This window comes from Ochotona princeps, chromosome 17 (genome assembly GCF_030435755.1).
Source record: "Ochotona princeps isolate mOchPri1 chromosome 17, mOchPri1.hap1, whole genome shotgun sequence".
Taxonomy (NCBI): domain Eukaryota; kingdom Metazoa; phylum Chordata; class Mammalia; order Lagomorpha; family Ochotonidae; genus Ochotona; species Ochotona princeps.
The window spans coordinates 36887140-36912422 of NC_080848.1; the positions used below are offsets into that span (position 1 = coordinate 36887140).

A 25283-nucleotide genomic window follows, 5' to 3' on the forward strand; every position below is an offset into this window, starting at 1 on the left:
TTAGTTTTACTTCTGCATATGGATATCCAATTTTCCCAACATCACTTATTGATGATACTGTCTTTTCCTTCTGGAGTGATTCTAGCACATTTGTCAAAGATTAGTTGATTGCAGGTATTAGAATTAATTTCTGAGGTTTGTGTATAATTCCATTGGTCCACATGTCTATTTTTTTTTTTTGCCAGTATCAGATTAGTTTGACTGTAACAAACTTGTAGCATGTCTTGAAATCTGATATTGTTGACAGCTGATATCAGCTTTGTTTTTATTGTTTAAGACTGCTTTGGCTATTCAGGGTATTTTGTGTTTTTATGCAAATTTTATGATAGTTAGGATGGGGCTTTTTAAAAAAAGATTTATTTGTTTAAATTGGAAAGACAGATCTACAGGGATTAGAAGAGACAGAAAGATCCATCTGCTGATTCACTCCCCAAGTGGCCACAGTGGTCACAGCTGAGCTGAAGTGATCTGAGGCCAGGAAACGGGAGCTTCTTCTGGGTCTCCTTTGTGGGTAGAAGGTCCCAAGGCTTTGGGTCATCCACTATTGCTTTCCAAGGCCACAAGCAGGGAGCTGGAAGAGAAACAGAGCAACCGGGACATGAACCGGCACCCTTATGGGATCCTAGTGTGTGCAAGGTGAGGACTATCACACCAGGCCCTAGGATATATATATGTTTTAGATCTGAGAATGTCCGTGGCAGTTTGATTGAAACCACAGTTAATTGGTAAATTGTTTTGGGTAATATGAACATTTGGGTGCTATTAAATCTTCAAATCCACTGACATGGAAGTTTTTTCTCATTTTGTGGTGTGTTTTCTCTATCTCCTTAATGTTTTATAATTTTCACTGTAAATGTCTTCCACTACCTTGGTTTAATTTTTCCCAAGGTATGTTTTTATTGTGACTCTTGTAAATGGAACTGGTTTTATAAATTCTTTTTCAGCCATAGTATTGTTGATGTATAAGAAATGCTATTGATTTTTGTGTATTAATTTTACATCTGGCAACTTTGCCAAATTCTCTCCCGAGTTCCAGTAATCTCTTGGTAGAGTCTTTTGGTTCCCTTATAAAGATACATGTCATCTGAAAACAGGGATAATTTGGCTTCATTTTCTCAAGCTTGTATCATTTTAATTTCTTGTTCTTTTGATTTATTTTTCTTGGGAAATGACTGGTTTAGAGCTTCCAGAGCTACACTGAATAATAGTTGTGCCTGGATCTGGATTCTAGTGGACCTGGAAAACTTCAGCTTTTTCACATTCAATGTGCTGATTGTGTGTTTATCCTATATTGCTTGATTGTGTAGAGGTATGTTCCTTCTAACCTAAATTTTCTAAGTTTTTTTTTATCATGAAAAGGTATTATGTTTATTAAATGCTTTCTCTGCATCTATTGAGATAATCATATGGTTTGGGGGGGTTAAAGTTTTTTTATTGGAAAGTCAGGTATACAGAGAGAAGGAGAGACAGAAAGATCCTCCATCTGCTGACCCAAGTGGTCGCAATGGTCAGAGGCAATGGCTGAGTCAATTTGAAGCCAGGAGCCAGATCCTCCTCTGGGTCTCCCATTCAGGTGCAGGGTCCCAAGGTTTTGGTTTATCCTCTACTGCTTTCCCAGGCCACAAGCAGGGAGCTGGATGGGAAGCAGGGTCACCGGGACACAAACTAGTGTTTATGTGGAATCCTGGAGCACGCAAGGTGAGGACCCTAGCCACTAGGCTACTGTGCTGGGCCCAAGATAATCATGTGCCATTTATCCTTTGATTTGCTGATGTGATGTATCATATTTGTTGATTTGTATATGTTGAACTATCCCTGCTTCTCTGGGACAAGTCCCACTTTGTATGGACAATCTTTTTGATGTGTTGTTGAATTCTATTTCCTAGCATTTGGTTTAGGATTTTTTTAAACTATGTTAATCAGGAAAGTTGGTCTCTCGTTCTATTTTTTTGTTGTTATGTCTTTCTCTGGTTTTGAATGAAGGTAATGCTGGCGTTATAGAATGAGCTTGGAAGAGATGCTACCCTTTCAATTGTTTTGAATAGTTTAAAAATTGGGGTTAATTCTTTCTTAAAGGTGTGGTAGAGGGGTTGGCACAATGGCTTAATTGGCTAATCCTCTACCTCCAACCACTAGGATCCCATATGGACACTGGTTCATGTCCTGGCTGCTCCACTTTCCAACCAGCTCCCTGCTTGTGACATTGGAGGACCTAAGTCCTTGGGACCCTGCGCCTGTTGAGGAGACTTAGAAGAGGTTCCTGTCTCTTGGCTTCATATTGGCTCAGCTATAGCCTTTGAAGCCAATTGGGGAGTGAACCAGGGGTGGAAGATCTTTCTTTCTGTTTCTCTTTCTCTCTGTAAATCTGTCTTTCCAATGAAAATAAATAGATCTCAATTTTTAAAAGTTTTGTAGAGTTCGTCAATGAGTCCAGTCCTGGAGTTTTCCTTGCTGGAAGGCTCATTATTGCTGATTTTGTCTCAACTGTATTTATTGGTCTTATTCAGGTTTCCCATATTTTTGTGCCTCAATTTTGGTTAATTATATATGCATTCAGGGATCTGTTTCTTTTAAGTTTTCCTATTTTTTGCCATATAACATTTGTATTGTTGTGGTATCAGTTGTAACATCTCTCCTTTTCTCTGATTTTATTGATTTGGGTCATCTGCCTTTTTTTCTTAATTGGGCAAATGCTTTACCCATTTGGTTTATTTTCCCAAAAACCAGCTCTTTATTTCACAGATCTCTGTATACTTCTTTTAATTTGTATTTTATTTCTTCCTAATTTTTATTATTTATTTCTTTCTACTAGTTTCATTTTTTGCTTCTTCTTGGTTTTCATACTTAGATTCATTGTTAGATCACTTTTTGATGCCTTTGAAGTTTTTTGATGTGGGTACTAATTGCCATAAACTTTCCTCATAACACTGCTTTTGCTGTACCCCAAAATACTTTTGCTATTTTATATTTTGTGTTGTCATTTTCATTTGTTTCAAACAATGTTTGATTTCTCTTGTAATTTCTTCTGTGACCTACTGTTCATTCAGGACCATGATGATTAGTATCCAAGTGTTTGTATATTTTTAGTTTCTTTTTATTGTTAATTTTCTGCTTCATTCTCTACAGTCAGAAAACGTATATGACATGATTTCAATTTTTAAAAATCTGTTGAGACTTGTTCATGTTCTATGCACTGAAGAAACAACTGAATTCTGCAGCTCTAGGATAAGTGTTCAGTAATTATCAATTAAGTCTTTAGTGTTGATTGTTTCTGTTGTTTGTTGTTGTTGTTTGGTCTGGTTAATCTCTTGACGAAAATGAGGTGTTGGATCTGCCGTTATTACTGTTTTAGAGCTATAATTGTATTATTTTATTAGCACCCTGGTTTTGGATGCACATACATTTATTATGGCCACATCTTACTGCTGAATTGATACCATGATCATTATATAATCACTTTGTCTCTTCAATCGTTTTTTTTGTTGTTGTTGTTTTAAAGTCTATTTTGTCTGATATGACTATTACTGTTCTTGCTTGGTTTTTTGTTTCTGTTTATATAGAATATCCTTTTCCATCCTTTTACTTTCAGTCTAAGTGTGTCTATTAGTGAGATGTGTTTCTTGTAGTAGGCATATTGCTGGCTTTTGTTTTGTAGTCCATTCAGCTAGTCTGTATCTCTTAATTGGAGAGTGTCATTAATTTACACTCAAAGTTATTATTGACTTGGTCCTTTCATTTTCATAAGTATCTCCGTGGTTTCCTTTGAATCTCTTCAAAAAAACTGGCAAAAACCCAGACAACAACACATACAGTGAAGATGAGAAGCAATAGTCACTCCCACATTAGTAGTGCAAAGGCAAAATGATGCAAAACTGGCATCAAGCCTGCACAGTTACACAGATGCATTTGCCTTCTATGTGTACAGTTCCACTTCTGGGAATCTAATCAATATGGATCATGAGCTAGAGCCCAAGAGCATAGATGTTTACAGGCCCCACACTTTCACAACAGAAAAATCACAGACACAAATCCTCTGCAATATCAGAAGACAACCACCCATACTCCATCTCTTTACACTGCAATTATTAAAGGTAGCCAGTCTCGGAATACACATCCTTCTAAATGTACTATGCACAGAAAAACTACATCTAGTTTTCAGTTTATAGGCACTATTTTAAGTGTAGTGCTGTTTCATAAGTCTGCCATCTATAATGCTGATATGATCTCAGGGAAATTGCTCTAAAAATATCTAGTTCCAGTGATGTATAATATTGGGTCTACATGGTCACATCTCTCTACAGCACAGCCTATAGAGCAGAACCAGCATGAAAATACTTTAAATACTAAGCAGACGATATAGAAACATTTTGCAGACCATCTAATGCATGCTCCTGGGCTGAATTATTGGGAAAAATGCAAAACAAAGTATACAGTTTTAAGTTAATTATTTATCATCTTTCCTTTTTTTTCTATAGTACATCTCCTCACACATTGCAGACTTTAAAAGTGAAATGTTTGAAGAACTGCTTAAACACCTTTGCCACTGTGCAGATGAATTCAGAGAGGTCATAAAAGCCGACATGCGGAGACAGATATTTGCAGAGCTCTTCCTGTACTGCGATCGAGGGAAGGTAGGTCAAGACTCTTGGAACGTTGCTCTCAAAAAATGTGTTGTAATGAATCCCTGCTGCACTGACTCTCAGTGAGAATGGATTTCAGCAGGTGGAGAAATGACATACAAAATAGAATCCACCTTTTTAACTAGATTCAATAGCATTTACTGTCATGTGCTTTCTCAAGCTACTGTAAAATTTTCGAAATGCTATTTTTAACTGTGGTGATTTTCTCAATACAAACTGATACCCTGCAGACCACACCATTAGTGGCACTGTATTTTAGGATTTATAATTTATTTCTTCAAAAGAATAAATTTATTTTTTTGAAAGTCAGTGTTACAGAGAAAGAGGCAGAGAGATCTTCCCCATGCTGTTTTACTTCTCAGATAGCCACAACAGCCATCACTGCACCAAGCCTTTAGCTTCATCTGGGATTCCCAAAGGGTGGAAGAGGTCAACTTAGGACAGTTAGCAGGGAGCTGCATTGGAAATAGAGCAACTAGGATTTACATGCCCATGTGAGTTTTCAGTGTTGCAGGTGGTACAATTATGGCCCTGAAAATATTTCCATTTTTCAAAAAAATTAGTTTTCTTGGAAAGAAAAGAGAGGCAGAGAGAAAGATCTTCCATTCCACTGATCCACTGATTCACACCCCAAATGGCTACAATAGCCAGGGCTAAGCCAATGCAAAGCCAGGAGCCAGGAGCCTCTTCTGGGTCTCCTACATAGGTGCAGGATGCTAAGACTTTGGGCCGTCCTCTATTGCTTTCCCAGGCCACAAGAGGAAGCTCCACTTGGGGAGTGAACCAGCAGATAGAAGATCTTTTTCTCTGTCTCTTCTTCCTGTAAATCTGCCTTTCCAATAAAAACAAATAAATCTTTTTTTAAAAAAAATAAATTTAGAATGGTTCTAAGGAGATGCGCAGAAATTTTGGGTTTAAAGAATATCCAGGAGTTTCTCCTACAGGAAGTCATTTAAAAGCTCTACATGAGGGCCAGGTGCTGTAGCCTAGTGGCTAAAGTCCTCTCCTCACACCCACCGAGATCCTGTATGGGAGCCGGTTCTAATCTCGGTGGCCCCACGTCCCATCCAGCTCCCTGCTTGTGGCCTGGGAATGCAGTGGAGGATGGCCCAAAGCCTTGGGACCCTGAACCTGTGTGCGAGATGTGAAAGAGGCTCTGGGCTCCTGGCTTCAGATTGGCTCAGCTCCAGCTGTTGCGGCCGCTTGGGGAGTGAATCAATGAACTGAAGCCCTTCCTCTCTGTCTCTCTCCTCTCCGTATATCTATATGGAGATATATCTTTTTTAAAGATCTATAAAAATAGATCTTTTAAGAAAGAGATCTACATGATAAAGTGAACATCACTTAAAATGATGGACATGTAAATCGTGAAACAATACCTGTTTGGGCAGTTTCTTATAATCACCTTAAGTGCTGGCAAATAAGACCATACTTAACTGCAGTTCAGAAAAGGCAATTAGTTAAAGCAATCAAAATATTGCAGAGTAGGCTCTCGGATCATTGCTAAGTTGGCTTAACTCGGGATGATATTCTATAAACTCTGAAATATCTATATGCCTTTCAGGTAGTCCTCCTTGAATATTGCTTTTTAAACATATACTTGGGAGACGAGGGATTCAAGAATTCATTGGTTGGCCCGGCACAGTAGCCTAGTGGCTAAATCCTTGCCTTACGTGTGCCAGGATCCCATATAGGTGCCAGTTCGTGTCCTGGCTAATCCACTTGCCATCCAGCTCCTTGCTTGTAGCCTGGGAAAGCATTGGAGAACGGCCCAAATACTCAAGACCCTACACCCACGTGGAAAACTTGAAAGAAAATCCAGGCTCCTGGATTCAGATTGGCTGTTGCAGCCACTTGGGGAGTGAACCAGCAGTTGGAAGATCTTTTTCTCTGTCTCTCCTTCTCTCTGTAAATCTGAGTTTCAAATAAAAATGAAAAAAATCTTAAGAAAAGAGAAAAGAGCTCACTAGTGGTAGAATGTCTAGAGGACACCTGTTTTCTGTTAGCTAGTGTAACTCGTGTGCCGCAACAAACATGCTGGGACAGTCTTAGAAGGAATTAACTGAGATTTGTGCTCTTTGCTTTTCTGCCTAACATTCATGCTATAGTTTTAAGCTGACCTTAGAAGGAAGATAGATAATATCTACAATCAATAAGTTAACTGAATTTCTCAATGAATATTTTATTTTTTAGTTTTAAAACAATATAACTGTTTTTTAATTGCATTTCATTTTATGACATCGTTTCATAGGCTCTGAGGTTCCCTTAACCCCTCCCCGTTACCCTCCCACCATGGTGGGTTACTCCACCTTGTTGCAGTATTATAGTTCAAATCCAGTCATGCTTCTCTCATTACAAGCATGTACCGTGCATAGAGTCCAGCATCTTATTGTCCAGATAAACTCAACAGTTTCTTGGGGAGACCATCTCTGGTCTAAAAGCAGAGCTGGCAGAATATCGTCCCGACCAATTAAAAGCCATAACATAATATCGATAACAGTTTACAACATTATGGAGTTAATTGACATGGTAATGAATGACTGATACGTTAGAAAATGCAAGTTCTTAACCACATCCTGTGACTACTTCTCAATGAATATTTTTAACCAGAATGCGATAAGAGTTTTCATTTGAAAACCCCAGGCTCTTGAGAAAGGATAAATAAAAATATAGAAAGGAAGAATACAAAATGCAATAACAAAGCAGCTTTCTATCATTGGAAAACTAGGAAAGTTGATAGGAGAAGGAGGCTGGAGAGGATACAACTAAAAGTTACAGTTTGTCTGGGTCCCTAAGTCACGGTTGGTACCTGTTCCCCATCCATGGACTCCGGCAACTGTTGGAGGTTAAGAGCAGCACCATAGTCACTCTGGGAAATCTTGAACATTTTGTGGAGAAATTTGAGAGTAGTAGGCACTTACTTCCTCTACATAGCTCAGAGACTGCAAGCTTTGTAGAGAAGTCCTGAATCTTTAGTGTCACTAAATTTGAGGAGGTGTCACAGCTGCAGGAGGGGAGGCCAGGCAGAGGGACCTGAGGGTCCACACATACACTCCTGTGGTCAGAGGAAGGGGATGAGTGTGCCTAAGCACTCGTGTGTGAAGTCGGGGAGGTGGGCAAATGTAATGGATGTGCAGACATAATAAACATTCTGAAAACACTGCTAGGAAGACTTGGGGCTAGAGCAGGAGAACCATGGACATAGGCAGCAAACACAAAAACAAAACCTCCAAGTGATTCACTGGGATGAATTACGGATACCACAGTTGGAGTCAGCAAGCACTCTGGCTGGCACCAAATACACCCCCTTAATGATGAAAAAGAGGGGGAATAAACACACCCAAAGGAAAATGGGCAAGGTATGTGAACATACAGTTCATAGAATCGCTGTATATGTAACAGATACACAAGAGCATTTTAAAGGAATAGAGGATAAAACTTTTCTCAAAAAAAAATGTCTGGTTGGGGCTAATATCATCACAGCACAGTGAGTCACGGAGCCACTTGTATGATGCTTGCATCTTGTATGACAACCGGCTCAAGTCCCACGTGGCTTACTTCTGATCCAGCTCTTTACTAACATGCCTGAGAAGGCACCAGAATATAGTCTAAGTACTTTGACTCTTGACACCCAGATGGAGTTCCAGTCTCCTGACTTCAGTCTCACCCAGTCCTGGTTGTTACAGCCTTTTAGAGAGTAAACCAACACACGAAAAATCTCTCTGTGTGTCTCTCTCTTCCTCTCTATATACCTCTGCCCTCCAAATAAATGAATCTTTTTAAAAATATGGTGATAACAACAACAAAAGTGTATTATAATGGCAATCAGAAAGCAGCTTAGATGTAGCTAAGAGTATTTTTTAAAAAGTATATGGAAAAATGTGCAGAATTTTATGAGTAATTCTTTGAAATGTATATTTTTCCCTCCTAATGTGTATTTTCTGTGAACATTTTGAAGTACCCTCACGTTTAAAATACATATCTAAAATTTCTTTGAAAGGCAAAGAGAGAGCAAAAAGAGAGCTCCCATCTGCTAAATCATTCCCCAGATGCCTTGAATGAACAGAACAGGGCCTGGCCAAAGCTGGGAACCAGGGTCTTGTTTTAGGGTCTTGCTTCTCCCCCATGGTGGCGGAAAAACAATCACTTGAGCCAGCACTGCTGTGTGCCAGGGGGCTCATCGTCGTGGAATGGGAGTGAGGAGCCAAAAGCAGAACACTGAACCCAGGCCCTCTTATATGAGATGCAAGCATTTAACAACAAGGCCAAATGCCCACCTCCAAAATACATATATTTTTAACAAAGTGAACCCACTTCTGAAATTTTATCCCATAGTAATAAAAATAGCAATATGCTTTTAAAAATCAGTATTATTCTTGAAATATTTATAAGTGAGACAGAGTGAGGAGGAGAAAAAAGAGAAGATTAGGAAATATTTAATCTATCAACAAGAATATTATTTATTTTTAAATTATATTTTTAAATTATTTTCACCCTGCCACTATTTGTCCCCAAGTTATCATGAAAATATAGTTATTCATTTTACCATTACAAGTTCAGCTTTGTGGGCTCAGCAGCGTGGCCTAGTGGCTAAGGTCCTCGCCTTGATCCCATATGGCCGCTGGTTCTAATCCCAGCAGCTCCACTTCCTCTCTGTCTCTCCTCCTGTCAGTATATCTGACTTTGTAATAAAAAAAATAATAATAAAAAAAAAAACAAGTTCAGCTTTGTGATATATAAATATCTCATGACATGGTAAATATAGAAAAAAGGTAGACTAGATCTATAGCAGTTGACTTAGAAGAATTTTATGCATTGTTATTAAACATAGAGAAATATGTAAAATATGATTCAATTTTTGCTAGATAATCAATGACAAAAAGCAGATTGGCATGTTGACATACGTACAGACATCACAGCAAAACAGCACTATTGGAAGGAAGCTCAGAGTCTGTCACCCTTAAAGGTTTCTGAAAGCTATAAGTCTGTGTGAGAGATTTGTTTAATTAATAACAGAACATGAAAGATCAGTATTAAGCTGTATTCAAAGAATTCTATAAGAAAAACCAGAGGTCTTGCTTTATTGAGAAATGATGTTCTTGTAAGTGTTCATGGTAGTATTCCACAGCGCCATATACTAGTTCATGTTTGGGCCAGTCATGTCCCAAATGAACTTTAAGAGGTAATAAAGAACTACTATATGTACAATTAAAATTTTACTATGGGGAGTTGACATCAGATTAGACAGTGCACAGGAAAAGATAAAGTAAGTATGAGTGCATAGCAACAGAAACTATCCAAACCTCATCAACCATTTGTGGAGTGAACCATCAAGTGGAAGATCTTTCCCTCTGTCTCTCCTTCTCCCTGTAAAATCTACCTTTCCAATTAAAAAAACTTTAAAAATAAATAAATCTTTTGTAAAGAGATTTATTTTTTTTTTATTGAAAAGTCAGATCTACAGAGAGGAGGAAAGACAGAGAGGAAGGTCTTCCATCCGATAGTTCGCTCCCCAAGTGGCCGCAATGGTTGGAGTTGAACCAATCCAAAGCCAGGAGCCAGGAGCTTCTTCCAGGTCTCCCACGTGGGCACAGGGTCCCAAGGCCTTGGGCCATCCTCGACTGCATTTCCAGGCTACAGGCAGGGAGCTGGGTGGGAAGTGGGGCTGCCTTGATTAGAACCAGCACCCATATGGGATCCCAGAACGTTCAAGGTGAGAACTTTAACCGCTATCGGTTAAAAGAACCAAAAAATAAATGAGACAAGTAAGAAACAAATGGCAAGATGGCAAACTCAATCATAGTGATACTAGTTCACTCCTCAAATGGCTACAATAGCCAGGACTGGTCCATGCTAAAGCCAGGAGCTAGAAACTTCACTCGACTCTCCCACATGGATGTTAGGGCCCCAAACACTTGAATCATCTTCTGTTTCGCCAGGCACATTAACAAGGAGTTGAAAAGTGGAGAAGCTAGAACTTGAACTAGTGGCAATATGCGATACTGGCTGCTGCCACTGCAGGTGGCAGCTTATCCTGCCATACCCGAGAGCTGGCCTCTGGAGTCTTTAAAAATAAACAAGCAGGGGCCATTGCAGTAACTTGCTGTAATCACATTTGCTTGGTTTTAGTTTTATTGTCTGTGCATCTGGGGTCTTTTTTTTTTTTAAAGATTTATTCATTTTATTACAGCCAGATATACAGAGAGGAGGAGAGACAGAGAGGAAGAGCTTCCCTCCGATGATTCACTCCCCAAGTGAGCCGCAACGGGCCGATGCGCACCGATCCAAAGCCGGGAACCTGGAACCTCTTCCGGGTCTCCCACGTGGGTACAGGGTCCCAATGCATTGGGCCGTCCTCAACTGCTTTCCCAGGCCACAAGCAGGGAGCTGGATGGGAAGTGGAGCTGCCGGGATTAGAACCGGCGCCCATATGGGATCCCGGGGCATTGAAGGTGAGGACTTTAGCCGCTAGGCCACACTGCCAGGCCCATCTGGGGTCTTTTTTAAGAAGTCTTTGCCTATGTCAGTATGTTAGAGTTTCTCTGATGTTTTTCTCCAGTCATGTTATAGTTTGAGGTTATAGAGCTAAATCCTTGATCCATTTAAGCTAATTTTTGTATCAGATGTAGAGGCCTTGTTTCATGCTTCTGCATGTGTAGATTTAGTTTTGGCAGCATGCTTTGTTGGAGACTATTTTCTCCAGACATAGCTTTTAGCTTGTTGGTCAAAAATTAGTTTGTCGTAGTTGTGTAGATTAATTTCTGGGATTTCTATTCTGTTCCATTGGTCTTCAGGTCTATTTTTGTGACAGTACCAGGCTGTTTTGTTTATGACTGCCATTTAGTATGTCTTGAAATCTGTGGTGATACCTCCAGCTTTGTTTGTGTTGTTTAATATTGCTTTAACTCTTCAGGGTCTCTTGTGTTTCCACATGAATTTTAGTATATTTTTCTAGTTCTGAGAAGACTATCTTTGGTATTTTGATCAGGATCTCACTGAATCTGTGTTTATATACACAAAGACTATTGATTGTTTGTGTGTTGATTTTATATGCTACAAATTTACTGAAGTCTCTTATGAGTTCTAATAATCTCTGATGGAATCATTTGATTCCCCAATATATAGAATCAGGTAATCATTTGATTTCTTTTTTCTTTTCTGATGGCTCTGGCTAAAATTTTCTTAACTATATTGAATAGCAATGGTGAAAATGGACATCCTTGTCTGGGTCTAGATCTTAGTAGTAATGCTTCCAACTTTTCCCCATTCAATATGATGCTGGCTCTGGGTTTATCATATATTGCCTTGATCGTGTTGTGGAATGTTTCCTTTATCAATTCTCTTGAGGTTTTTATCATGAAAAGAGTTATATTTTATCAAAAACTTTCTCTGTATAAAATCCAGTGATTTAATTTATTTAGTCAGAGAAATGTTGCAGATATACACGATGTATATAAGAATGTTCAATGTAACATTATTTTGGGATCGCAATGCCACACATAGTATAAATGTCCATCACTGGAACAATGTTAAATAAATTATGGGAACTGGTATTATGGCACACTGAGCTGAGTAGCTTATGGTGCCAGCATCCCATTTTAGATGGCCAGTTTGTGTTCTGGCTGTTGTTTCTGATCCAACTTCCTGCTAATATGTCTTGGGAAAACAAGAGAAGAACTCCAAAATGTTAGGGTCCCTGCTGTCCATATGAGGAACCTGCATGGAATTTCAGTCTCCTGACTTCGCCCTGGCCCAACCCAGGCTATCGTAGCCATCTGGGGAATAAATTAGGGGGATGGAAGGTTCTCTCCCTCTTGCCCTTTATTCTACCCCCCCTTTCTTCTTCTCTTTCCTTCTCTGTCACTTTTTTAAAAGTAAACATATATATATATATATATATATATAATATAAAAGTATATATATTATATAAAGTATATGTAACATAAGAGTATATAATATAAAAGTGTATATATTATATGAAAGTGTGTGTGTATATATATATGTATATATGTATATTAGGAGAGGCAGATTTACAGAGAGAAGGAGAGACAGAGAGAAGGATCTTCCATCTGCTGGTTCACTCCCCAAATGGCCACAATGGCCAGAGCTGAGTCAATCTGAAGCCAGGAGCTTCTTACCGGTCTCCAATGTGGATGGCGGGTCCCAAGCACTTGGACCATCCTCCACTGCTTTCCCAGGCCACAAGCAGGGAGCTGGATGGGAAGTAGAGCAGGTGGGACACAAACTGGCACCCATATGGAATCCCAGTGCTTTCAAGGGAGAGGATTAGCCAATTGAGCTGCTGCGCCAGACCCTCTGTTACTATTTAAAATAAATATATATTTTCTAATGTAATGTGTTTATATTAGTTAATGGCATATAACAGGTAAAAAGAATAAAAGTTTTTTTATGCCTGAAATTCAGTGTTGAGTAAATAAAAGCAATTTTATGAGTGAATCATCAGTTATTTTTTAAAGTATATACACAATGTTTTTTTTTTTTTAAAGATTTATTTATTTCATTACAAAATCAGATATACAGAGAAGAGGAGAGACAGAGAGGAAGAGCTTCCCTCCGATGATTCACTCCCCAAGTGAGCCGCAATGGGCCGATGCGCACCGATCCGAAGCCGGGAACCTGGAACCTCCTCCAGGTCTCCCACACGGGTGCAGGGTCCCAATGCATTGGGCCGTCCTCAACTGCTTTCCCAGGCCACAAGCAGGGAGCTGGATGGGAAGTGGAGCTGCCGGGATTAGAACCGGCGCCCATATGGGATCCCGGGGCTTTCAAGGCGAGGACTTTAGCCGCTAGGCCATGCCGCTGGGCCCTAAAGTATAGACACAAATGTTAACAGCCATTTCTGAGTGTTAGGAACATAGATTTGAGTTTTACCATTTTTGCTTTCTCCTCATAAATTTTTCCTCATAATAATTAAAAAAAAAAATATTTGGAGCTGGTGCCATACATAGTAGGTTGCATCTCTGGTGCCAGCATCCTATGTGGGTACCAGTTTGTGTCCCAGCTGCTCCACTTCCGATCTACCTACCTGTTTATGGCCTGAGAAGGCAGTGGAAAATGGCCCAAGTGCTTGGGACCCTACAGCCATGTGAGAGATCCAGAAGTTCTTGACTCCTGGCTCTGGATTGGCTCAGCTCCAGCAGTTGCAGGCATTTGGGAATTGACCCAGCAAATAGAAGATCTTTGTCTCTGTCTCTCCTCTCTGTAAATCTGCCTTTCAAATAACAATAAATAAATCTTTAAAAAGAAAGTTAGAAAGGATACTTTTAAGGTAAATTGGTGTAAAAAAAGGTTTAAAAATAATTCAGAAAAGAACATGAAAGGAGTAGTTAATTGTTTCAGGTAATAGGTCAGGTTAGATAAGAATTGGACATTATATACATTTAGTTTAGCAATGAATAAATCAAGAACAACAAATATTTAGTGAACATCTATGTTTAAGGCATTTTGCCATGAGACGGAATGAAGAAGTATAAGCCTAAAGACAAGATGACCACTTTTCTAATTTCATTACTTTCTTAATGCTGATGTTTATATCATGTTAGTGGCTGTTGTGATAGAAGTTGAATAAACCATGTTCCATCTATATAAAAGTCCCCTGCAGTAACTAATTACAGATTGTTTGCTTAGGTAGGAATTTTGGATCGGCAGAGAACACTGGCCTTGCTGGAAATGTTCTATGACCAAAGTCCACGGATGCTTAGGAGTTTACTCCGAAACCCAAGACAATGTAAGTGCCACTCAGAGTATGTCCAAATTGGAGTGACAGAGTACACTGATGGGATAATGCAAAATCATTCTACTGCCAAGGACTCCTTCCATCTATCATCTCCCTTACAGCATGATGGCTGTAGCTGTTAGCTAGTTATTCATTTCCCCACAAAATCACTGCTTGTCAAAACCAGATCCATTTTTCACTGAAGTACAGTACTCAAGATTGTCATATCAGAACTCAGTTTTAAAATCATTTGAGTGGAAGTGCTTTGATAATAATCAGTATGTTTTGAAACTTGCTTTTGTTTTGATTTTCTAAATTAAAAAATATTTACAGATATAAGAATTGTATATTACATTAAAGATATAAGAAATGTACATTACATTACCATTATCTAAAGTCACGCTACTGTGCAAGAACCCCAGACTTCTTACTCTTATCTAGCTGTATAGCCAAGTACACATTAATCAACTTTCCCTCAGCTGTCCCACACCAAGTCCTTCCCCAGTCTCTGGTGCCCAGCATTGTACAAGATCAGTTATTTTTTTGTTTTCAGAATCCACATGTGAAGTCATGTAATGTTTCTTTCTGGAAATTAACTTGGTAATGGTAATTCCACTTTCAATGCTAACTAAAATATTAAAATATCTAAGAAAACTGTTTCCTTCTTTAAAAAAAAGATTTATTGCTTTTTATTGGAAAGTCAGATTTACAGAGAGAAGGAGAGAGAGAGAGAGAGAGAGAGAGAGAGAGAGAGAGAAGGATCCTCCATCTGCTGGTTCACCCTCCAAATGGCCACAATGGCCAGAACTGAGAAGATCTGAAGCCAGGAGCCAGGAACTTCCTCCAGGTCTCCTACATGGGTGCAGGGTTCCAAGGCTTTGGGCCGTCCTTTACTGCTTTCCCAGGCCACAAGCAAGGAGCTGGATGGGAGCAGAACAGTCAGGATCCCAGGCTTGTAATGTGGGGATTTAGCAACTTAAAAAACTTAACTTTAAAAAACAACCAACATGGATAACAGATGGGCAAAGGATCTCAAAAAATACAAATGGCCATCGGGGAAACGCAAATCAAACACAGAATGAGATATCACCTCGCTCCCATATAAATGGCTGAAATCCAAAACACAAACAGAGTCAAAAACTTATGAGGATATGGAGAAAGTCTCTGTAACTCTGTCAAGTAAAGTAAATAAATCTTTGGGCAGAAAAAGAAGAATGTTATACTAGTATGGTTATAATAATTTGTGATGATCCCAAAATTTACTGTATGTAGGTAAAATGTTCATATTTTCATTCAATTATTGCATATAGCCACTGTCTATATTTCCACTAAAACTAAGGTCTTTTTGTTTTTTACTTGTTAAACTTCTTTTTCAGAGAGATGTTAAGCCTGTTTACATAATGTAAATTTAAAATTATGTAACCGAAAGAGAAAGGAAAAAAAGAAAGATGGTGGGAAGGAAGGAAGAGACTATCATTATATTCTTAGAATTATATCTACAAACTATATTGAATTTGTTAATAATAATAATAACTTTTAAATCTTTTTATAAAAAGAACTGGGATGCAAACCCAGGGACTTAGATCTGGGATGTAGGCATCCCAAGCAGCAAGCTCAGGAGTAGTGTGCCAGAGGCCCACTCCTGTTGTTGTTTTTTAACAGTGGCATTCTGGTGAATCCTGTCTTGTATTTCCCTAGAATTCTGAAGCAGCTGTCTGCACAAGTTTAAGAGGAAAGTAGTTGAGTAATGAATAAGAAAGAGAGAGAAAGAGGAAGGTAGAAAAAAGTGAGCTTTTTTAAAACAACATGAATATGCCAAGCATAGAGTCCAACATCTTATAGTCCAGTCAAGTCCAACTACTTATTGGGTAGACCCTCTCTGGTCTGAGGGCAGAGACAGCAGAGTATCATCCCGGTCAAATAAAAGCACTAACATACCATCTGCAACAATTAACATCGTTATGGAATTAAGTGACATGGTATTGAGCAGTCAACATGTTAAAAATAAATGCGATTTCTTTTTTTTTTTTTTTCATTAATTTCAACTGAACTTGAGCTATGGTTATGCAACAAGGTGGAGGAACCCACCATGGGGGGAGGGTGGGGGGAGAATCCCAGATTCTATGTAATTACAACACAATGTAATTAATGAATAAATTTAATAAAAAAAATGAATAAAAGATGGTCATGGATCTTGATTTGCTCTTCTATACTGAAAAGATATTGGAAATGTAAGGTGTGTCCTTTTCCCCATTCCTGTGCTCAGTTCTTTGTGAGAAAAACAAAGGTGGAAAAATAAATTATATTTGTTTTGGCCATGCAAGCCAAGGCATAGAGAAAGAAACACATTCATTTGAAAAGCCATGCCTTTAGAGAAGAATGAGCTCTAATCACTGAATTTAGTTTTTGTACTAGTTTAATAGCTCTGATTCTGTATTTTATCATCCTTTGCTTGGGTAAATGTTTTGCTTTCTGTTTTAGGGCCATTCATTGAATTTGAAGAGATAGTCCTGCCTGAGTTCTGGGGAGACATGGATAATCAGAAGCACATTTATGAAGACTTTGACAAAGTGCTCTTAGAGATGAATGCATCACTTTCTGAAAGAAATGACAGCAAAAGCCAAAGTAAATTGTTAGAAAATTCAGAAGAGAAGCATATGCCCAATGAACAGGTAGAATCAGCACCATTGTTCAACCCACCAGAACAGCAGAAAGGAACAACTGCTGAAGAAGGATCACACAGAGTCTCAACTGAAGAACAAAGCAGAGATCCAACTACAGAACCAGAACTGTACAGGGAATCAGCAGCAGAAGAAGGAATCTATTCAGAGTCAACTCCAGAACCAGAATCAAGCAGAGAGTTAATAGAACAAGACCCACAAAGAGAGTCTAATATAGAACAAGAACTACACAAAGGGTCAATAGCAGGACAAAGACCAGACAGACCCTTGGTTGCAGAGCAAGGATCACACAGAGAGTCCTCAGTAGAACTAGAACCAGATAAAGTGTCAGTTGAAGAACCAGGGTACCACGGAGAGTCAGTGGTAGAACCAGAGTCACACAGAGGGTCAAGTCCAGAACCAGGGTCCCAGAGAGAGTCCATTGGAGAACAAACACAGTTAAGAATGCCAACTACAGAACCAGAACTGCGTAAAGAGTCAACTGCAGAACCAGGGTCCCACAGAGCATCAGCTGCAGAACCAGGGTCCCGCAGAGCATCAATTGCAACACCAGGTTCCCAGAGAAAGTCAACTGCAGAATCAGAGTCCCAAATAGAGTCAATATCAGGGCAAGTTCAACACGAAGGGTCGACAGAGGAACAAGGATCACAAAGAGAAGCGCTATCAGAACCTGAATTACACACAGAATCAATAATACAAGGATCACACAAAGAATCAGATGAAGGACCCTACAGAGAAGCAACTCCAGAAGAACAACAGGACATAAGCCCAACTTCACAACCAAGAAAAGGAACTAACATAAAAGAAAGTACAAAATCTAAGGCAACCATTCCGTCTGTGCGCATTGAAATCCCTTTACAGGAAAAGCGTTCTTGGGAGCAATCATATGAGAACTACATACCTGTGAGGTCTGAAATGCAAGAACAAGTTCCAACATCAAGTAGAAAAGATCCTATTTCAGGTAGCCATGCAGCTCTGTTACAATATCAGCTCCTGTTTTGTGCTGTGGTTTTAGAATCTTTTCAGAAATTCTCACTTAAATTAAAATCTTGTCTAGCCTATAGGATCATGTCAACCTTAGGCACATGTTGCTATTCAACATGAGTCTAGCTTGAACAATCAATTAAATCTGAACCAATGTCTCCATGTCAATTTACCTAGAAATCGTTTTGTATTAAATCCCATTTGCAAGGAAAAGATCTAGTAATGCTGCATATATAAGTAGATTTTATTTTATTTTATATTTTATTTTATTTTTACTTGAAAGATGGAGTTACAGAGAGGAGAGAAGTCTTCCATCTGCTGGTTCACACCCCAAATGGCCACAATGGACAGAGCTGAGTTGATCTGAAATCATGAATCAAGATCTTCTCCTGGGTCTCCCATGTGGGTGCAGGAGCCCAAAGAATTGAGCCGTCCTCAGCTACCTTCCCAGGCCATAACCAGGAAGCTGACTCAGAAGTGAAGAAGCCAGAATGCAAACCAGCACATGTATGGGATGCTGGCACTTGCAGGCAAAGCAAAAGCCTATTAAGCCACCATGTTGGCCTTACAAAAGTATTGTGATAGGATATCTGAAATGACAGAAGAACCCCTTTTGTTTTAAGTATCTGATTTTTTAAAGATTTATTTATTTTTGTTACAAAGTCAGATATATACAGAGAGGAGGAGAGACAGAAAGATCTTTCGTCCGATGATTCACTCCCCAAGTGACCGCAACAGCTGGTGCTGGAACTGAGCCAATCCAAAACCAGCAGCCCGGAACCTCTTCTGGGTCTCCCATGCAGGTGAGGGTCCCAAGGCTTTGGGCCGTCCTTGACTGCTTTGCCAGGCCACAAGCAGGGAGCTGGATGGGAAGCGGGGCTGCCAGAATTAGAACCAGCACCCATATGGGATCCCTGCGTGTTCAAGGCAAGGACTTTAGCTGCTTAGGCCACTGAGCCGGGCCCTAAGTGTCTGATCTTAGAAAACACATCTTACAATTCTATTTCAACTTTAAATGTTGGCTTTTCTGTTGAGTATATATTCTAGGAGAATTTCTGAAAGACATACTTAACACAGAAAGCATCTTGCATTTAAAATATTTTACTCATAGATCATTGGTCAAAGTTTAGGCATACCTAAATTTATATCTAGCTATAAGGGAGAATGGGAAATTTATCCCTCATGTTGCATGGTTGTATTGAGATATGACAAATAACTTTGGATCCAGAACTTCTCTTAAAAATTAAAGTTAAGGGCCCAGCATGGTAGCTTAGCAGCTAAAGTCCTTGCTTGCACATGTCGGGATCCCATTTGGGACACCGCTTCTAATCCCAGTGGCCCCACTTCCCATCCAGCTCCCTGCTTGTGGCCTGGGAAAGCAGTCAAGAACGGCCCAAAGCTTTGGGACCCTGTACCCACATGGGAGACCTGGAAGAGGTTCCAGGCTACTGGCTTCAGATCGGCTCAGCTCCAGCGTTGTGGCCGCTTGGGGAGTGAATAAATGAACAGATCTTCTTCTCTGTCTCTTCTCCTCTGTGTATATCTGACTTTCCAATAAAATTAAAAGAAATCTTTAAAAAAATTAAAGTTATTAAATACCATAATGTGTTTTGTTATGGCACAGCATATATGGGAAAGTACTTAAGTTTTTTGTGTTTTATGTTCAAAGCATTTCTCACTTGTTAGACCATCTAGTAGAATATATAATGTTCAATTCACAGGGATTTTCTTTTATCCGTCTTAGGAACTGCAAGAAAGGAAAGTCAGAAAGACAAATCCTGTGAGCCTAAATCCCCAAAAATAGAAGGAAAGCTCTGGTCAGGTAACTCCTCATTTAAACCCTTAAATTTTAAATTTTCAATTAATTAGATCCTTTTACTTAATATTCTAGAACAAAATCATTGTGAAAATGAAGTTAACCTGATCGTGCTTTTGGAATGTATATTTTACAGGTGAATTTTTGACGTGTAACTGGGGAATGAAGTATGTCAAATTTGAAGACGAGGAACAGGCAAATATAATCTATGGTAACTCAAGGTTCTCAGGTACATATTAACAACAAAACTAGGAAATATAGCTGATGATCAATAGATGGACTTAATTTGCCATGGACTCCACGATAAAGACTGGCTTTACCTAAGACACACCCGGAGAGTGAGCCCCATTAGTTGTCCCCAAGAGCTAACGGATCTCTGCATAGATTCAGTAACAGAATGAGCAAACATAGATGGATATTTCTGGTGATGGTATACTATTGATGGTAGCATATACTATTGATGAATGATCTGCTTTCAAACGTACAGCATTAGTATACATGTTTTAGACATCATGTCGCTCTTCAGCTGCTTTAAACATGTAATCCTTACATATCTGATTCCAAAACACAAAAGGAATCAGATATTAAATAGAATTCAGCAGAAATCATTCCATTTATTCTTCTTCCTTGTATGCCTATACAAATATAACTATATTGTCTTTGAAAACTTGTGAAGAAATATGTATTCAACAGAGTAAATAGGAATTTTTGGCTTTTGGATAAACCATGTACTTAATGATTATTCTAAAAATTGCCCAAGTTTTACTGAAATTCTATGAGTAGCAATGATTCGATGAAGAATTATCTCTTGCTATGCGTGCTCATTTTAAGACTGGACGAGGTAACAAACTTTCTATTCTCAAAATATTCTGATGAAAAAGTATGACATTGGTCATACTTTTGTGGCCTGCTACCTTGTATTTGTCTTTCTAATCTTTACTTAACATTGTTTATCATTTTAAAAACTTGCATGGATGATCATTTAAAATCATATCAAGTTTCATATAGAAAGCATAAGGGCATGATGTAGGAATCAATGAATAAATCAAACTGGGCCAAGTGCGGTAGCCTAGTGGCTCAAGGCCTCGCCTAGCACTTGCCAGCATCCCATATGGGCACTAATTTAATCCTGGTGGCCCCGTTTCCCATCCAATTTCCTGCTTGTGGCCTGGAAAAGTAGTTGAATATGTCCCAAAGCCTTGGGACCTTGCACCTGCAGAGGAGACCTGGAAGAGGCTCCAGGTTCCTGGCTTCAGATGGGCTCAGCTCCAGCCATTGCAGCCATGTGGAGAGTGAATGAACAGACAGAAGATGAGCATATTAGTCCACACTGTGGAGGGAAAGGTTTAGCGGTAGTATTTACTGGAAAGTCCAGAGTGTAGCTGGCTTCATTAAAAAACTGGACACAGGAGCTCAAACTTGGCTTCAGGATACTGTCTGCCTTTTATCCCTGTTCTCCATATTGCGGCAAAAATGTCCACAAGAACATTTCTGTTCACATCCTGCCAGTTCAGCAATCAGAGTACACCGTGGATGACTCTTTCCTAATAGTTCCCCTAGAACTAATTTCCATTGACCCATAGTGGTTAACATTGTTGTTGTATATGAATTATTGGCCAGGCCTGTGTCACATGGTCACACGTGGCTTAAGGGTGGGAAGGCTTAATATAACCTCACTTGTCTGAACTGAGAAGAGAAGTTTTCCTGAAGAAGAAAAGGAGCAAACATTCCTGACAGGCAAAAATAGCAGCTGACTATTATGATAGACACCCATTTATTTTCCCTAGGATTTGAGAGAATTGTTGACTTAACTGCTTGATATTTGTTTCCTGCCTCACAGACCTACACTCAATTGTAAGAAATATTCAGTCTCACAAGGAAGTAAAAGGTAGGAGTGCCTTCACTGCGGTTTCCTTCAATCTGCTCCAGTTTGTGCAACTCCTGGAGACATTTGTTGGTGAGGATACCTCCTTGAATGTCAGCGAGACCCTTGCCTCGTTTTTTAAGAGGGGCTATGTTGAGAGGAAAGAAGAGAAAATGAGTGCTTTAGAACAGGTGGGTAATATTCACCAATGAAACAAGTAAGTCACTATTGCCAAAAAATACACCTGTTTCTACTACAGTTGCTCCTAGTATGGCTTTTCTTTAAAAAAAAAAAAATTACGTTTCACAAGCATAGCCAGTATATTTCATTTTATTGGTAAATGTTCTAAGATCCAACATGAGAATTCATTCTCTTAATAACGACTGCTTCTGGTAGGGGGTGTTATTGTCTGGTTTTGTTTTTCCTCCTGTGAAGCTTGGCAGGCAAGTTCTGAGGAGCATACAGGTGTATGTGCAAAGAGCTACCCGTGCATTATCTGTGTTCTGTAAGCATATATCAAGGAGTGTGATTTTGAACTGAGTATGTATTTTTACTCACTGGCACCCAGGTAATACATATTTCCTAAGAATTTTCTACTTACATAGGTGTTAGATAAATGTATACACACTACCATCTATGAATAATTTGTTCTCTCGTCTGAAACATGTCTGTTAGTTTCATCAAGATTATTGGGTAATTCCATCAGCCTGAGTTGATGATCCTTTTCCTTCATCATTTGTAGTTCCCTTTACTTACCCATATATTCTTTTTTTTAAGCCATGAAATCTATCTAGGCATTAATTTAATTATGAACTATAAAATAGAATTAATCTAGTAAAAATTCTAGAAGGTAAATAAGATCAATCTCAAATCAATGTTCAACAAAAAATAAATTTTTTGAAAGATCCATTTTTTATTGTTTGAACACAGCCATTTATTCCCTTGCACTGCAACACACATTCCACTAAGAACCCAGACCGAGTACCTCACGCGTTTATCGCATTCCTGAACAAACACAGAGGGAGTGGAAAGAAATGATCCAAGTTGTTAAGGATATAGCACCCTTCGTAAGTTAATGTGTCCAATTTAGGAAATTCCTGAGGATTAGGAGAGCATAAAGGTGGGGGGCGGGAAAGGATGTTACCTTTGTCTAGAGGGAAAAGGGGAAAATGATATTTAGGGCCTTAAAATTATTCACTGCATCATCTATTAATATCACACTTAGCTTCAAAGTAAATGAGTGCTTTAGAACACGTGGGTAATACTCATCAATGAAACAAGAAAATCACAAAGTGCTGAACAGTTTTTTGGAATAAATACAGAGTTCCAAGTGGTATGATGAACACCATATCCTCTGTGCTTTGATTTTCCATTTGTATCCTAGGTAAGACAAAATGCTTTCCGAGTCCGACGGGGGCTTCTCCTAGAAGCCCTCTTTCAGAAGTGGGACAGTGATGGCTCGGGCTTCCTGAATGTAAAGGAAGTTGATGAACTCTTGTATACATACAAGCAGGGAATGGAAAAAGAATCTATGAAGAAAGGTAAATAAAACATTCAACTTAGCTTCAGGTTTTCCAGTACTATGATATGCAACAGTGAATATATCACCTACTCTAAAATCGTGAGATATTATTTCATACTCACTAGTAATAGTGTAATTTTTAAAATAGAGAAATAACAGTGTTACCAAAACATAGAGAAAATTGAGAACCCTCATATATTTTTCAGCACAGTCATGAGTAAAATATGTTGTCGAATGCTTTGTCCAGGTTGGCACTGTGGCATAATATCCTGCCATCTGCAATGCCAGCATCAGTTGTGGATGCCAGTTTCAGTCACAGCTGCTCCACTTCCAATCCAGCTCTATGCTCTGCATCTAGGAAAGAAGTGGAAGATAGGCCCAGTCCCTGGACCCCTGCATCCATGTGGGAAACCCAGATGAAGTTTCTGGCTCCTGGCTTCTGCCTGACCCAGCTCTGTTCAGCCATTTGAGGAGTGAACCAGTAGATGAAAGTTCGTTCTCTCTGTCTCTGTCTCTCTCTGTCTCTCTCTCTGTCTCTCTCTCTCTCTCTCTCTCCTTCCTCCCTTTCTGTCTGTAACTCTTTCAAATAAATATATTTTTTAAAAAAGATGCTTTATCCAAGACTTCAAGTCTATATGGCCAGATTCTTTCTGTGTGCCTAACTACCTTCATTCCAAGTTACAAGAATCCAAACTGTAGCCTGGTACTGGTACAAAGAGAGAGGAAGATCAATGGAGTAGAACAGAAGCAGCAGAAGGTACACAGGTATAGTCAAATAATCTTCGACAAGAAAACAGACAACAATCCAGGGAAAAAGGAAGGTCTCTTCAATAAATGCTGTTGGGACAATTGTTTGATAGCCTGCAGAAATAAGAAACCAGACCCACACCTGTCACCATACACAAAGATCAAATCTAAATGGATAAAAGATCTAAATCTACATCCAGAAACCATCAAACTTTTGGAAGAAAACGTTGGAAACACTCTGCAAGATATAGCTGTAGGCACTGACTTCCTAAAAAAAATCATCAAAAGCAAAGCCAATCAAGACCAAAATAAACACATGGGACTACATCAAACTAAGAAGCATCTGCACAGCAAAGGAAATAATCAACAAGATAAAAAAAAACAACCAACAGGGCCCAGCGGCGTGGCCTAGCGGCTAAAGTCCTCGCCTTCAACGCCCCGGGATCCCATATGGGCGCCAGTTCTAATCACGGCAGCTCCACTTTCCATCCAGCTCCCTGCTTGTGGCCTGGGAAAGCAGGAGAGGACGGCCCAATGCATTGGGACCCTGCAGCCGCATGGGAGACCTGGAAGAGGTTCCTGGTTCCCGGCTTCGGATCGGCACAGCACTGGCCGTTGCGGCTCACTTGGGGAGTGAATCATCGGATGGAAGATCTTCCTCTCTGTGTCTCCTCCTCTCTGTATATCTGACTTTGTAATAAAATAAAATAAATCTTTAAAAAAAAACCCAACAGAATGGGAGAAAAATCTGCACACTACATAGGAGACAAGGGGTTCATCTCCAGAATTTATAAAGAACTCCAGAACAACCAAAACAACAAAACAAACAAATCAGTCAAGAAATGGACATGGGAAATGGGCAGACCCTTTACAAAGTAACAAATCCAAATGGCTAACAGGCATATGAAAAAATATGCAAGCTCCCTGGTAATAAGGGAAATCCAAATAAAAACATCACTGAGATACCACCTAACTCCAGTACAAATGGCTCACATACAGAAAACCACCAACGACACTTGCTGGCAAGGATGCGGGGAAAAGGGAACCCTACTCCACTGCTGGTGGGATTGCAGGCTGGTGCAGGCTCTATGGAAGTCAGTATGGAGAATACTCAGACATCTGAAAATCTGCATGCCATATGACCCAGTAATAGCACTGCTAGGAATATATCCAAAAGACCTATTACATGAGAAGGCAGCATGCACCCCTATGTTCATAGCAGCACAAACAATAATTGCAAAACTATGGTAGCAACTCAAATGCCCATCAACAGAAGATTGGATAAGGAAATCA

At 39.4% G+C, this 25283-nt stretch overlaps 1 protein-coding gene across 5 annotated transcripts in view; it reads left to right on the forward strand.

The window, feature by feature from the left end:
• EFCAB5 (EF-hand calcium binding domain 5) overlaps nucleotides 1-25283 on the forward strand; it is a 131323-nt gene that overhangs the window by 68941 nt on the left and 37099 nt on the right. For all 5 annotated transcript variants that reach the window (XM_058675956.1, XM_058675958.1, XM_058675957.1 and 2 more), the window contains 7 exons: nucleotides 4476-4631; nucleotides 14289-14388; nucleotides 16858-18018; nucleotides 19786-19863; nucleotides 19994-20086; nucleotides 21698-21912; nucleotides 23106-23262. In XM_058675956.1, the coding sequence (XP_058531939.1) occupies nucleotides 4476-4631; nucleotides 14289-14388; nucleotides 16858-18018; nucleotides 19786-19863; nucleotides 19994-20086; nucleotides 21698-21912; nucleotides 23106-23262 (1960 nt within the window). The remainder of the gene's footprint in view (nucleotides 1-4475; nucleotides 4632-14288; nucleotides 14389-16857; nucleotides 18019-19785; nucleotides 19864-19993; nucleotides 20087-21697; nucleotides 21913-23105; nucleotides 23263-25283) is intronic.